Source organism: Geotrypetes seraphini, chromosome 2 (assembly GCF_902459505.1).
Source record: "Geotrypetes seraphini chromosome 2, aGeoSer1.1, whole genome shotgun sequence".
In the NCBI taxonomy this organism is placed as follows: domain Eukaryota; kingdom Metazoa; phylum Chordata; class Amphibia; order Gymnophiona; family Dermophiidae; genus Geotrypetes; species Geotrypetes seraphini.
Window position 1 is genome coordinate 251,184,834 of NC_047085.1, and position 15,535 is coordinate 251,200,368.

Sequence of the window (15,535 nt, forward strand, 5' to 3'; positions counted from 1 at the left end):
GGTTCCTGGAAAACATGACTGAGAGAAAAGTACTCTTTTACATAGCCACAACGAGGCTGTCGCTGAAAACACACCAAAGCCCTTCACTTCCTATGGGCTTCGGTGTGGCCACTGCGGCTTTGTAAAAGAAGCCCTAAGTTATTTGCATGTGATATTCTGAGGGCTGTACTTGATTGAATTTTTTTTTTTTTTTTTTCTTTATTTGCTGGCTTTGTTTTGTTGCTTGGAAATGGACATTATCTGTTTATGCTGTTTGGTTTTGCTTCACGCTGTGAAAAGCACTAACTTATTTGTGTGTGATATTCCGAGGGCTGTTCTTGTTATGTTTGCAATTGTGTCTGTTTTGCTCCCTTCTGTTTTGTCTAGTTGCATGCTATCAGAAGAGACGTGAACTTTTTGGGTTAAAAACAGCCATGGCAAACAACACAAGTGCGAAAGCTGACAGAAGATGCCCGCAGTTGGTTTAAGATGGGGCAAGCGTTTAGGGGGTTTCATTCTTTCTTTATTTATTTTTGTCAAGCGCAACCTGGAGTAACTGTGCCTCGCGGGGTTAAAGGACTTGGGGCGGCAAGATCTGGAGAGTCAGGGTAGAGAGAAGGGCCGCAAGCAGGAGAGAGCAGGGTTTTTGCACAAGCGACGGCCTCAGCAGTCGCTTGTTTTTGGATCGGCCAGCCCAGTCGGTGTTCCTGTTTTTGTTTTTTAGTGAATCGCATGCCATTCCCCCTCATTTGCATGTGCGGATCGGGAGTGAGGTTAGTGAATTGGGTCAGGGTGCCAAAGTGGTCAGGACACGATCGGTGTCCTTAGTGAATCTAGCCCTTAGGCTCTAAGCAGAGAAGAAATTTTTTAAATTAATAAATAAATATCCTAACTTTATCGGCAGAGCTAACCAGGCACTGGTCTGAATATTGGACACTACTCAGTTAGCATCTGGGTGACCACAATTACCAGGATGTTCAGTGCCAGAGAATGGGCATTGAATATACCTGGTTAATTCAGCCCACGTCTGTCGGCAGCATTGAATCTGCTGATCTGAACTGAATATTGGGCTCCTATTGCATAAAAAGGCACATAGGCGCCTATTTTGCTTTTGTGAAAGACTCCTTTCTGCACTTCTCACATAGACATTGTGTTAGCAAATCAGGCCCCAAGATATAATTACCCGAAGTGGTTCACAACACACTATACTAAACTGGTTATTAATACCACTTCCAGACAGGGTGTATCCAATATATGTTAATATTCGTTCAGGAAAAAGGCCTCAGAATAGGAGCATACGTACAGTCCTATCATAGACTGAAACTTCAATGTAACAGCTCCTTGCTCTAATCATTGGCCAGAAAACCTGAAAATTTCTTTAATTCACTTAAATTATTTTTAATTATTTTCAAATAAATATGTGTACTTTTTTTTAGATATTTTAAAGAAATTTTCAGGTTTTCTGGCCAATGATTAGAGCAAGGAGCTGTTACATTGAAGTTTCAGTCTATGATAGGACTGTACGTATGCTCCTAGTCTGAGGCCTTTTTCCTGAACGAATATTAACATATATTGGATACACCCTGTCTGGAAGTGGTATTAATAACCAGTTTAGTATAGTGTGTTGTGAACCACTTCGGGTAATTATATCTTGGGGCCTGATTTGTATAACCAGTTTAGTATAGTTAGCAAATCAGGCCCATAATGAATATCATTAGTACTTTACAAAATTTGCTGGTAGGGATGTACATTCATTTGAAATGACACGGGAATTATTTTTTCCCCTTCTCTAGTTTGAAGAGTACATAGACGCTCAAATCAACAACCTTCCTCACCGAAAATTAAATACATGAAACCAAACACCATCCCTTACAAATGATATTGGGAACTAAACAGAACACCACTTTTACCCTGCACATCCTTAATTGCTGGTTAAACCTCATGCTCATGTAGCCCCTGGCCTCCTATGGTACCCTATGGCTGGTTATTTGCACAGGAGGCAGGTAAAAGGAGAGTAAATAGTACAAATAGAAATTCCTCCTTTACCAGTACATTAAGAACATAAGAATTGCCGCTGCTGGGTCAGACCAGCGGTCCATCGTGCCCAGCAGTCCGCTCGCGCGGCAGCCCCCAAGGTCAAAGACCAGTGCCCTAACCGAGACTATCCCTACCTGCGTACGTTCCGGTTTAGCAGGAACTTGTCTAACTTTGGGCTCCTTTTACTAATGTGTGTTAGGGCCTTAACAAGCGGAATAGCACGCGCTGCATTGCCGCACCTGCTAGACCTTAACGCCAGCATTGAGCTGGCGTTATTCTAGAAGTGTACCGTGTGGTTTAGCGCGCGGTAATTTCAGGTGTGCGCTAAAAACGCTAGCGCACCTTAGTAAAAGGAGCCCTTTGTCTTGAATCCCCGGAGGATGTTTTCCCCTACAACAGCCTCCGGAAGAGCGTTCCAGTTTTTTACCACTCTCTCGGTGAAGAAGAACTTCCTTTCAACTTTAGAGAGTGCCCTCTCATTCTCTCTACCTTGAAGAGGGTGAACAACCAGTTTTTATCTACTAAGTCTATTCCCTTCATTATCTTGAATGTTTCGATCATGTCCCCTCTCAGTCTCCTTTTTTCAAGGGAGAAGAGGCCCAGTTTCTCTAATCTTTCACTGATCCCCAGTGCTATATGCATAGAGGTCGCCTGCTGCTTAGAGAAATTCTCTGCCAGCTCCCACAAAACTATTAACCAGAGAGAAACTGTTTCTCCCTACTCCCTTCCCCTTCTGACTCCAGCTGTCTTCTGAGCTCTGTACAGTTTTCAGACTGAAAACCTCAGAATCTTTCAAAAGAGCCAATAGTAACTCTCTGCTCCAAGCAGTGGGAGAAGTCCCCAATGCAATAACATCAGAGGCAATAGAGAAACCTCTAAAAGATTCAGGGAACAGATTAACTCCCCTCTCCTCACACTCAGATATATGAATAATTACTCAGTCACTTACTCTGGATGTCGGGGTGGAGAATCATGAACAGTAGTGCCCAGCGCAGGGTGGTAGAGGTGGTCTCTGTGCCAGCTGCAAACAAGTCAAGGGTTGTTAAGAGAAGGTTGCGTTCACTGAAACTGGTCTCTGGTTCCCCTTTAACCTGGAAGAACATGGATAGGGCAAGCAATGCATATATGATTACCCCAGCTTGCAGATAATTATTTTCATGCCAGTTTTGCCAGAAGGGGGAAAGGAGATGGGATTTGCACACCACCTTTTTGCGGTTACACATTCATAGCAGTTTACATATATACAGTTTAAATTCTAGTATGAGGTGAGGAGTGGCCTAGTGGTGGAGCTGCTATCTTAGCACCCTGCAGTAGTGCTGCCCGATTCATGATTCAAATCGGTTCACCGATTCACTTCGGGTGAATCGATTCGAATTGTTTCAAAACAAAAAAAAATTGGCTTCCCAATTCGGCTAACCCTCCCACCTCGCCCCCTAAAGCAGGAGTGGCAGCTCTTGCTGGCTGGCCGCTGCCGCACCTGTTTAGAGGGCGAGGGGGGAGGGTCAGTCGGGAAGTGCTGGTGTCCGGTTTCCCACCTGGCATCCGGTTTGCCCCCCTAGCATCTGGCTTCCCTCCTGGCTTCCCCGCACCGTTTACCTTATAGGAGCAGCCTGTAGAGAAGATCGCAGTGCTAGCGATCTTTGCAAACTGCTTCAGAGCTGTTTCCTCCGCCGCGATCCTGCCTCTGATGTCAGAGGAGGGGCGGGACCGCGGCAGAGGAAACAGCTCCGAAGCAGTTTGCAAAGATCGCTAGCACTGCGATCTTCTCTACAGGCTGCTCCTATAAGGTAAACAGTGCAGGGATGCCAGGGGAGGGGGGAAGCCGGACACCAGTGGGAGACCAGGGGGAACACGCAGGCCTTCGGGGGGTGGGGGTGAACAGTCCTTCAGGGGGGTTGGAAAGGTGGTACAGACCTTCAGGGGGGACAGGCAGGCAGGCCTTCAAGGGGGAAACAGGCCTTCAGAGATGGTGGCACAGGCTTTCAGGGAGGACAGGCAGGCCTTTAGGGGTGGGGTGCAGGCCTTCAGGGGGAGGTGCAGACCTTTGGGGGGGATAGACCTTCAGGGGAGGGGGGCCCTGGTGTAGAAGTACATGGAGGGAGGGAGGGAAGGGGGTGTTCAAAGAGACATGCATATGCCAGACTTTGGGGGGGGAAGAAATAATGGGTCTAAAAATAGAGGAGAGGGAGAGAGATGATGGACAATGGGATTTAGGGAGGGAAGGAAAAGAAAGGGAGAGAAGTTGGACAGAAGGGATGGTGTGGAGGAAGGGGATAGACATACTGGATAGAAGGGTAGTTGGGAAAAGAAAGGGACCCTAGGGTGGTGGGGAAGGAGGGAGAGATGCTGGATGAAAGGGTAGTTAAGAAAAGGTGGATCTGTGGAGGGAGATGTAAAAAAGGAAAGATGCCAGACCTCCTGGGGAGGGAAGGGAAACAGAAAGGGAGGACGGAGATGGCAGATGGATGGTTAGCATGGAGAAAGAAGAAAGAAGGAGACCCTGGCAAGCAAGTTATCAGAAGACAACCAGAGCCTGGGACCAACAAGATTTGAATAATGACCAGACAACAGGTAGAAGGTAGAAAAACTAATTTTATTTTCTATTTTGTGATTACAATATGTTGGATTTGAAATGTGTATCCTGCCAGAGCTGGTGTTAGACAGCAAATATAAGCCAGGATTTAACAGAGAGAGGAAAAGTCCTTTTTGTTTCTTTATTTTATTTACACCACAGCAGCGCCAGTGTGGTTAGGAGAAGGCAAAGGGGATGAAGAGGCTATAAAATAAACTCACCAGGATGTTTGAAAAAAAAACAAAAAAAAACAAACAAACAACAACAAAAAACCACCCAATTGGGCAGGAAAATCGAATCGAATTGAAAAACCAATTCAATAGGCTGAATCGAATTGAAATTTTTTTTCCTGAATTGGGCAGCACTAAACTGCAGGACTGTCTTAAGGCTCGCTGTAGGATTGTAGTCTAAAGATTATTCCATCATCAGGGTCAGCGGACTAATGCTGCATCCAAGGGTGAGGCAGGAATTTTCTCTTAGTCTTGCTGGGTTAGGATAGAATCTTGTTAATTATCAGGAATCATTTTGTAATGCATTATAAATTTTCTAATTACTTAGTGATTACATATGTACTAGTTGTGTGCTGACATATCTACAGAGATATTTGTGAATAATTATTAGTTTGGTACTATTTACAGCTAGCTATATAAATATATATATATTTTTCTATCTTTATAATAAAATCAGTTTCAGATATTCTGGTCACCTCATCATTCGAATAAGACTACATAAATCTGAACTTGGTTAGCAGTAGTGGTATACTATTTCCCTAGGCACAAGTTTATCTAACAGTTTTATTACACCTACTAATTAATAATCCTCTATAATAAAACCCTTACCCATGCTTCGGCTCTTCTTTAAGAACAAGCAGAAAGATTTTCTTGGTTATAAAATATTAATGTTTCCAGATTTGGCACGGGACACACAAAAAAGGAGACGTGAATTTCGCATGTTAAAGCCAGGGGTTATCTCTCTTGGAGGGACATTTTTTCTTCGTCATCCATGTAAATGCATAATACATTAACGTATGAAAAAATATGTTTTCTTTGAATCTCTCCAGCTGACAGCCTTCTTGGCCGAAGCTCGAATGGATGAAGGGAAAGTCTGAGTGCAGTTTGAATTTTAAGGGATATCCTCTCTCGGTTGAAGGATCTTATTTTCTTTATGATGTTTTATATCATTTTGTCTATACTCGCTAAACTTAATCTTGGATCTAATTTGAGGACTTGAGTTGAAGTAAAGCCAAGTGTTTTATTTTCCTCAGATAATTTGTATTTGAAATAGCACTGCGCTAGTTGTTTGCTTTCCTCAACTTTCTGTACAAGTGGATACTTGAATTGTAAATTTGAAATCTGATAAATAGATCAATCAATAAAAACCCCTTACCCGCGCATGTGCACTTACGATTCCGTGATCCCTGCCGCCATGATTTGTGACTCCGAGCCGAATTCCATTTGCAGCATGTGGGGCGGCTTGGGGTGCGGATTGAGCGGCAGTTTGTCTCTACAACGGCAGGAGGGTGTCGTGCGGGTGCTGCGAGGTGTCCCATGCTGGTAAGAAGTGGAGGGGGAGAGGGAAAGGGGGCTGCTTTGGGGGGGAGGGATGTGCTGGGGGGCAGACAGCAATCATACTTTGCTCTGGGAGGGGGGGAATAGAAGGGGGTCAAGGAGAGACAGGCCAGTATGGTGCAACAGGCAGGCAGGGGGGCCAGGTTAAACGAAGGGAGAAGGGCTGCTGCTGGACAGGGGGAGCAGGGAAGGGGTGCTGCTGGACATGGGAGAGGTAAAAGGAAGGGGGAAGGGCTACTGCTGGACAGGGGAACAGGCAAGGGATGGTAGTGGACAGCCAAGGAAAGAGAGAGACAGAAAGAAAGACAGACAGACAGCGGACAAGGAGAGAGAGAGAAAGAAAGACAGACACACAACTCTATTCTAGCACCCATTAATGTAACGGGCTTAAAGACTAGTAATAATAATAAAGCTTTATTTATATCCTGCCATATCTTTTCAGTTCAGTAGCGGAAAAGTACAAAGTGGATAATGAACCTTTTCGGTTCTAGAAAGTATACAATAGTGGAAACAGAAGTTGATAGTTACAAAGTGGGGACATTGTCCAGTACAAGTAAGGGGGTGGGGGGAAGAGAGGGGCGGAGTTGCTTTTAGAATGTGTCAGGGCTTGGAGGATCGGACAAACTGCTACAAGCCCTAGAATGATCCTCCTACCCAGGACATAAAACTCCAAAGCCCAGATCCAACTACATCCTCCTTTCCCTGTGGCAACAAGACACTACTAAAGAGGAAAGGTGGGGGTGGGGTTGGAACAGGGAGACCACACAGCAGAACAGTGAAGAACAGAGCAACCTCTGCTCTATGCTCCAGCAGCACCCTCCTATCAACCTCATATATGATGCCTGGAGTAATGGCTCTTCTCTGCTCTTTATATCTGTTCCATCCTTTTCCCCTCCCTTCCTCTCTGAAACAGAGATGCTACAACTATTGTACCAGGTAATAGATCTCTTTGCTCTAAGGACTTGGGATTCTGATAGTAGAGGGGAGGAGGAAGTCCTCTCCAATTCTAGTCAGAGGAAAACGATTTGTGGAAGGGGGTGAAGGCTGAAAAGAGCATGAGGGAAGCACTTGCACCAGCACTGTTGCCGGTTGAGCACCCTCTAAATTCCTTTTTCCAGTGAGCCGAGAGCTCTGTTCTACACAATGCAGGGGAAAGGGCAAGTGGAAAAGGCCTTCCTACATGTCCAGCTATGAGGAGGTACTGAAAATTTGTCAGCCCAACCAGCTTCATAAATTCTGAGTGCTATTTTGCCACTGTAGCTGAAAAGAGTGTTGTTTTATGTTGCAAAGTGCCAATTTGCAGAATCAGAATGCTATGTTCTGATCTTGTTTCAGATCATTGATTGAACCGCATCAACAAAAAGTGCAAAATTTTCATGTGTGGAACTCCGAGCCATCATGAAGTTCCTATGCTTGCAGAAGAAAACTCCAAAGGAAATCCATGAATGTATGATGCAAACATTGCATGACAAATGCCCGTCATACTCCACAGTGAAGATGTAGTACACAAACTTTCAAGTGTGGAGATTTCGAGACCAAAGATGCAGCAAGGTCTGGGAGACTTCAAATGGTGTCAACTCCTGAAATTGTTGACCGTGTCCCTTACCTGATTTTGGTGAATATCAGCTAAAACAATTGCTTAGACACTACAGATATCCAGGGAATGTGTTGGATATATAATCCATGAGCAGCAGAGTAAGCAGAAGCTGTCAGCCAAGTGGATACCCAAATGTTTGAAAGCTGATGAGAAACGTCATCAAGTGGACACTTCCAAGTTGATTTTTCAGCATTTTCAACGAGCTGGTGCCAATCTTTTGGAACGATTAGTTACTGTTGATGAAATATGGTTACACCACTATGATCCTGAGACAAAACAACAGTTCATGTAATGGCGACACTCAGGTTCTCCAAGGCCAAGGAAATTCAAGATCTAAAAGTCAGCAGGAAAGTTCATGGTCACAGTGTTTTGGGATCAAGAAGGTGTTGCAATGACTGACTATCTTCCAAGGGGCCAAACAGTTAATGCAGAAGACTACTGTAACTTGCCATGCCAATTAAAGGAGGCATTGAAAGACAAAAAGGAGAGGGAAGCTGCGGAAAGGACAATGCATTGCTCACAAGGCTGGCAAAACGATGGATGTTTTAACGCAGTTAGGGTTTCACTGCACAGACCATCCACCCTACTCAACAGATCTTGCTCTGACTATTTTCAATTTCTGAACCTTAAAAAGAGTTTGAAAGAGCGACAGTTTTTGAGTGATTCAAAAGTGATTGCAGGCACAGCAGAGCGGTATTTCAGTGACCGGATATCAAAGCATTGTTTGAGAGGGTGACAGAAACTTCAGACACAATATGCCAAGTGTGTTGAACTTAGGGGTGAATATGTGGAATAACTTGTAAGTTTCATGGCTCCACGCCATTCCCTTCTTGGTTGAGCTGAGACCTTTTCAACACCCCCTTGTATTCCTGCTTTCTCCTGCAGCTGGCTGGCTGACAGACAAAGAGAGGAAGCAGCAGCAGTACGCAGGAAAGACATTTACACTTCTCCCTCCGTATCCACGGTGGTTAGGGGCAGAGCCGGTCCGCGAATATTAAAAAAACGCGAATAATATTGGGGACGGTTCTGCCCCTAACCCCTGCTTCCCTCCGGCTATTCTAAGCCCTGTAAGCCCCCCCCCCCCTTAACCCTTACCTGGTGGTCTAGCGGGGTTTCGAGCAGGAGCAAACTTCCCATGCTCCTGCCCTGTGCAGATTGCTCACAGGAAATGGCTGCCTTGAGCTCCCGTCATCTCTCAAGACTACGACCGGAGCTCAAGACATCTATTTCCTGTGAGCGATCTGCACAGGGCAGGAGCATGGGAAGATCGCTACTGCCCCAAAAACCCGCTAGACCACCAGATAAAGCTTAATGGGGCTTACAGGGCTTAAAATAGCCCGAAAAAAGAAAAAGGAATTTTTGGTTTAAAATCGCGAATAAGTGAATCCGTAGATACGGAAACCGCAAATACGGAGGGGGAAGTGTACTTCCTTGCAACTACCAGTTAGGAGGGAAAGAGCAACAGATAGAGGCCGAGAGCCAGATGTAATAAATCACTAAACTAATCTCAGAGCAGTGGTTTCCTTCCAGTTTAAAACACTGATTCTGTGTGCTACAGTTGCTTCTGATGCAGCAAGAATCATGACATGCAAAAAGCCAGTATTAAACTGGAACTAAACCACTGAATTATCTTAGTACAATTTGCATGGAAATGCATTCTAATGAGCAGCCTGCGGCATTATTTCTGATGCCACAAACTGCTAGAGATTAGCACAGGTTTTTACCTGCCCGATTGCGCTGAAATTTTACTTTACTTACAGAGATGAAATAGAACCTCTGGACATGAAGTAAACTTTAAGTTTCCACTGATGCTGAAGGAGTCTTGGACTGGTTTTCCTAAGTGTTGAGCTAAGTTTTCTCTTTAATAAAATGCTGAATTATGTTTAGCTGCAGACCTCATGTTCTAGCCTGCCTGCACTGGGTGTATTAGCTTGGGCATTCTAACTTCTTATGGCTATCTCAGCATAAATGACATGTAACAGAAAGACTGCAGGGCCTAGATAAGTGACCTGCTAGTGTGAGCTGAGGACTAATGATTGTTAAGAAAAGTAACACGTGAAAAGTTTTTTTCTAGAATTCAGTTGTATAGCCAGAAGAATGTATAAATATCTCTGTAACGACCTGGTTTCGGCACTTCTGAAGCCAGCTTGGAGCTTGGGAGTCACATACGTATGCTAATAAACCATCTGTGCTTTCTTCAAGTCTCTAGGTTTTTTGGCTGCCCAAAGTGACCTTTCATTTGGCTTCCGAACAGGGACTTGAAGGTCTTTTGATCACCGGCTACTCGATTGGTCACTTGTGCCTGGTCTGAGAACCGACCTGTCTGCTAAGCCGGCTTAATTCCTCTTGGAATTTGTAGACCTCGTGACTCTGGCCTTTCAATGCAAGTAGAAGTCTATGGAAGTTGGGGACCCACAGCCCTCAGTAGGGTTACCAGACATCTGGGAAATCCCAGACATGGCCTCTTTTTAGAGGACTGTCCAGGGTCCCAAACAAACTTTCCAAAACCCGGCAGTTTGCCCAGGTTTTGGAAAGCCTCCAACAAGCTCCACTGCATTTGCAGAAGTGGGCAGGGCCGGGTGGCTAAGAGAAGGGCTGGGAGTAGAGCAGCTGATTAAAGGGCTGGGAGGGATTGAAGAAAAGTGAGAGAAATTACAGCCTGGAAAAGAAATTGCTGCTGTGAAGGGCTGGCCCTCTGCGCTGTCTTGGGGGGGGGGCATCAGCACCTCTCCGCCTCCCCTTTCGTGCCCTCCCTTCCCCACCCCCATACCTCTTTAAATCATCCGCCAGCACTGAGCAACTACTTTGGCCTGCTACTCACGCCAGCCTGACTCCCTTTGAAATCGTTTCCGGGTTGCGGGGCCAGGAAGTGACATTAAAGGGAAAGCCAATGCTGGCGCAAGCAGTAGGCCAGAGAAGCTGCTCACATTGGTAAAGATTTAAAGAGGGAAGAGAGGGCACAAGTGTGGCATGGGGGTGCAGAAGAAGCAGGGGGTGGCATGGAAGGTAGCTGGAGGGCAGGGCGGAGAAGAGGAGGCGGGGAGGCGCCATTGCCCAAGGCACCTCCTACCCTCATTGCGTCACTGGAGGCTAGGTGGTGGGGCGAGAAAGCAATGTTACTTACCGTAACAGTTGTTATCCAGGGACAGCAGGCAGCTATTCTCACTAGTGGGTGATGTCATCAGACAGAGCCCGATACGGACGTCTCACAAGCACGTGTTGCTTGTAGAAACTTAAAAGTTTCGAGATGCCCGCACCGCGCATGCGCCGGTGCCTTCCCGCCCGGAGAGCCGGGCGTGTCTCCTCAGTTCAGGTAGCTAGCCTGAGAAGCCAACCCAGGGGAGGTGGGTGGGACGTGAGAATAGCTGCCTGCTGTCCCTGGATAACAACTGTTACGGTAAGTAACATTGCTTTATCCCAGGACAAGCAGGCAGGTATTCTCACTAGTGGGTGACCTCCAAGCTAACCTCAGTGGGATGGAGGGGGAGTTGGCGTCTTAAGAGAATAAATTTTTCAACACTGTTTGGCCAAACTGTCCATCCTGTCTGGAGAAAGTATCCAGACAATAATGTGAGGTGAAAGTGTGAACCGAGGACCAGGTGGCAGCCTTACAAATTTCCTCAATTGGTGTTGATCTGAGGAATGCTACTGAGGCTGCCATTGCTCTGACCTTATGGGCTGTGACCTTACAAGGAAGTGATAATCCAGCCTGGGCATAGCAGAAAGAGATACAAGCCGCCATCCAATTAGAGATGGTGCGCTTTGATACGGGTCTTCCCAACTTATTAGGATCGAAGGAGACAAAAAGTTGGGGGGTGGTTCTGTGTGGCTTGGTACGATCCAGGTAGAAAGCCAAAGCACGTTTACAGTCTAGAGTGTGAAGGGCCGATTCTCCGTGGTAAGAATGGGGCTTAGGAAAGAATACTGGAAGTACAATGGATTGGTTGAGATGAAATTCGGAGACCACTTTAGGCAGGAATTTCGGGTGAGTGCGGAGGACCACCTTGTCGTGATGGAATACTGTGAATGGTGGATCCGCCATCAATGCCTGGAGTTCGCTGACTCTGCGAGCAGACGTGAGGGCTACAAGAAAAAGCACTTTCCAGGTGAGATACTTAAGAGGAGCCCTGTTGAGTGGTTCAAACGGGGGCTTCATGAGATGGGAAAGGACTACATTGAGATCCCAAACTACTGGGGGTGATTTGAGAGGAGGGTTAACATGAAAGAGTCCTTTCATAAATCTGGCGACCACCGGATGGGCCGAGAGGGGTTTCCCTTGTAGAGGCTGGTGGAAAGCCGCAATAGCGCTCAGGTGGACTCGTATGGATGTAGACTTGAGCCCAGATTGAGATAGGTGTAGGAGATAGTCCAGCACGGAGGATAAGGAAGCTCGCTGAGGTTCCTTTGATTTAGAAACACACCATGAGGAGAATCTAGTCCATTTCTGGGAGTAGCATTGTCGAGTGGCGGGCTTCCTGGAAGCCTCCAAGACCTCCCTCACTTCTTGTGAGAATTGGTGAGGGGTTACGTTGAGAGGAACCAAGCTGTCAGGTGGAGAGACTGCAGGTTGGGATGAAGCAGTGATCCTTGATGTTGAGTAAGTAGTGAAGGAAACACTGGAAGTGGTACAGGTTCCCTGCTGCTGAGTTGAAGTAGAAGGGAGAACCAAGGTTGTCTGGGCCACCGAGGAGCTATTAGAATCATGGTGGCCTGTTCGAGTTTCAGCTTGACCAGAGTCTTCTGGATTAGCGGGAATGGTGGGAACGCATATAGAAATCGTTTCCCCCAGTCCAGTAGAAAAGCATCTGCCTCGAGGCGATGAGGAGTGTAGATCCTGGAGCAAAACTGAGGCAGTTTGGAGTTGTGGGGAGCCGCAAAGAGGTCTATCTGAGGCGTCCCCCACTGTGTGAAGATTTGGTGAAGGGGGCTGGAATGGAGAGTCCATTCGTGAGGTTGTAGAAGACGACTTAGGTTGTCTGCTAAGATGTTGTTCTTCCCCTGAATGTAGACAGCTCTGAGGAAGGCGTTGTGGTGCACCGCCCAGTCCCAGATTCGTAGAGCTTCCTGGCAAAGGAGGGCCGAGCCTGTGCCTCCTTGCTTGTTGATATAATACATGGCGGCCTGATTGTCTGTGCGAATGAGGATCACCATGTTGTGAAGTAGGTGTTGGAAAGCTTGGAGAGCATTGAAGATGGCTCTGAGCTCCAGTAGATTGATTTGATGTAGTCTGTTCGCACTGGTCCAGAATCCTTGGGTGCGGAGACCATCCAGGTGGGCCCCCCATGCATAGTTCGACGAATCGGTTGTGAGAACTTTCTGATGGGGGGGAGAGTGCAACAGCAAACCTCTGGATAGATTCGAAGAGGTCATCCACCAAAGTAGAGACTGCCGAAGAGCAGGTGTGACTACGATGTGTTTGGTTAGTGGATCGGACGTCTGATTCCACTGTGCTGCCAGGGTCCACTGGGGGATTCTGAGATGGAGTCTGGCAAAGGGTGTCACATGTACTGTGGAGGCCATGTGGCCCAGGAGTACCGTCAGTTGTCTCGCCGGTAGGGTTTGGCGAGTAGACACCGACTGGCAGAGATGAAGAAGGACCTCCATGCGTTGAAGAGGCAGGAATGCTCGGAGTCGAGTGGTGTCCAGGACTGCCCCGATGAAGGGGAGGGACTGGGTGGGTTGTAGATGAGACTTGGAAAAGTTGATCTCGAAGCCCAAATTCTGAAGGAGGTAGGTTGTAGCCGAGACCGCCGAAGTGACCTCTGGGGCTGACGGGGCCTTGATGAGCCAGTCGTCGAGGTATGGGAACACCTGTAGACCCCTGTCCCGGAGTGCCGCAGCCACTACCACCAGGCACTTTGTGAAGACTCTGGGGGACGAAGAGAGGCCGAATGGTAGCACTCGATACTGTAGATGCAGATTTCCCACCCGAAATCTGAGGAACTTTCGGGAGGCCGGGTGAATGGGGATGTGAGTGTAGGCCTCCTTGAGATCCAGGGAGCATAACCAGTCGTTCTGCTCGAGGAGGGGGTATAGAGAAGCCAGTCAGCATACGAAACTTCTCTTTGACCAGAAACTTGTTGAGGGCCCGAAGGTCTAGAATGGGTCGCAGGTCGCCCGTTTTCTTCGGGACGAGGAAGTACCGGGAGTAAAACCCTCGGTTCAATTGGTCTGACGGGACCGGCTCGACGGCCCGAAGCTGAAGTAAGGTTTGGACTTCCTGAAGAAGAAGGGCGGTCTGTGTCGAGCTTGAAGGATACTCTCTTGGAGGATGGTCCGGGGGGACCCGATGGAAGTGAAGAGAGTATCCGTCTCTTATGATGGTAAGGACCCATAGGTCCGTGGTTATGGCCTCCCATCGGTGGTAGAAAAGATGGAGGCGGCCCCCTATGGGAGAGGCTGAGGGGTGCAGAACGGTGTCGGTTATGCTCCCCGGAAGGGAGTCAAAAGGGCTGGGTAGCCTTAGGTGCAGCCGGTGGCTGGGGTTTTTGCTGAGACTTCTGGGGAGGTTGTCTCTTCGCAGGTTGTCTCGCAGCAGGCGTTTGTCGGGGCATGTAACGCCGCTGGTAAATCAGGGGTGGCCTGGAAGGTCGAGACTGTTGAGGTTTGGGTTTGGGCCACAGGATGGATTGAAAAGATTTTTCGTGATCCGACAGCTTCTTGGTAACAGTTTCGATAGACTCATCGAACAGATCAGCTCCCGCACATGGTACGTTGGCGAGTCTGTCTTGGAGGTTGGGATCCATATCGATTGTACGGAGCCATGCCAGGCGACGCATGGCTACCGCGCTTGCGGCAGCACGTGCCGAGAGTTCGAATGCATCGAAGGAGGATTGCATCAGCTGGAGGCGTAACTGGGAGAGGGAGGCTACCACTTCCTCGAACTCGAATCGAGCTTGGGTGTCTATGAAAGGAGTGAACTTGCGGAGTACCGGCAAGAAGAACTCCAGATAGGAAGAGAAAAAGAAATTGTAGTTCAGCACCCGTGACGCCATCATGGAGTTTTGATAGAATTTTCTACCAAATTTGTCCATCGTTCTCCCCTCTCGGCCCGGCGGTACAGAGGCGTAGACCTGAGAGGGATGAGAGCGTTTAAGGGAGGACTCGACCAGTAGGGATTGGTGAGAGAGTTGAGGGCCCTCGAACCCTTTATGGTGCACGATGCGGTATCGAGCATCGAGTTTGCTGGGAATCGCCGGTATGGAGTACGGTGTTTCGAAACACTGCATAAAGGTCTGATCCAGCAGTTTATGTAGAGGGAGCCGAAGCGACTCCGTTGGAGGGTTAGGTAAATGCATGGTGTCCAGATACTCTTTGGAGTATCGGGAGCCCGTGTCAAGAGTCACATCCAGATCATCCGCCATTTGTCGGAGGAATGATGAGAAAGACAATTGATCCGCCAGCGTCGGTTTGTGAGACGGGCTGGAGGAGGAAGAGGCCTCCGGGTCCATGGACATCGGGGAATGGCAAGGAGAATCGGGTACGGGTGTTTCCTCGTACTCCGGTCCCTCCGGTGGGGATACCTCTGATGAGGAGTATCCCATACGTTGCAGTTTTTTCTGCGGTGACACCTCCGAATGGCGTGAAGAGTGCCAAGATGAGTGTCTGGATCGATGTCCCTCTCGATGGCGGGACAGAGATCGGGATCGTCTGTGCATCGCATGGTCTCCCGAGGCCCCCAAGAGATGGATAGGGCTGGAAGCGGTGGATCGCAACTGGGGTTGCGATGCAGGTTCTTGCGATGCTACCCACGTCTGGTAAGGAGTGCGGAAGAACTCTTCC

The 15,535-nt window shown here is 47.8% G+C and overlaps 1 protein-coding gene across 2 annotated transcripts in view; it reads right to left on the reverse strand.

Annotated features, from left to right (window-relative positions):
- LOC117353427 (cytochrome P450 2D15-like) overlaps window positions 1–15,535 on the reverse strand; it is a 99,351-nt gene that overhangs the window by 36,792 nt on the left and 47,024 nt on the right. For both annotated transcript variants that reach the window (XR_004537936.1, XM_033929346.1), the window contains exon 6: window positions 2,966–3,107. Coding sequence is in view for 1 of the 2 variants with exons in the window: in XM_033929346.1 (XP_033785237.1) it covers window positions 2,966–3,107 (142 nt within the window). In the remaining variant the exon portion in view is untranslated. The remainder of the gene's footprint in view (window positions 1–2,965; window positions 3,108–15,535) is intronic.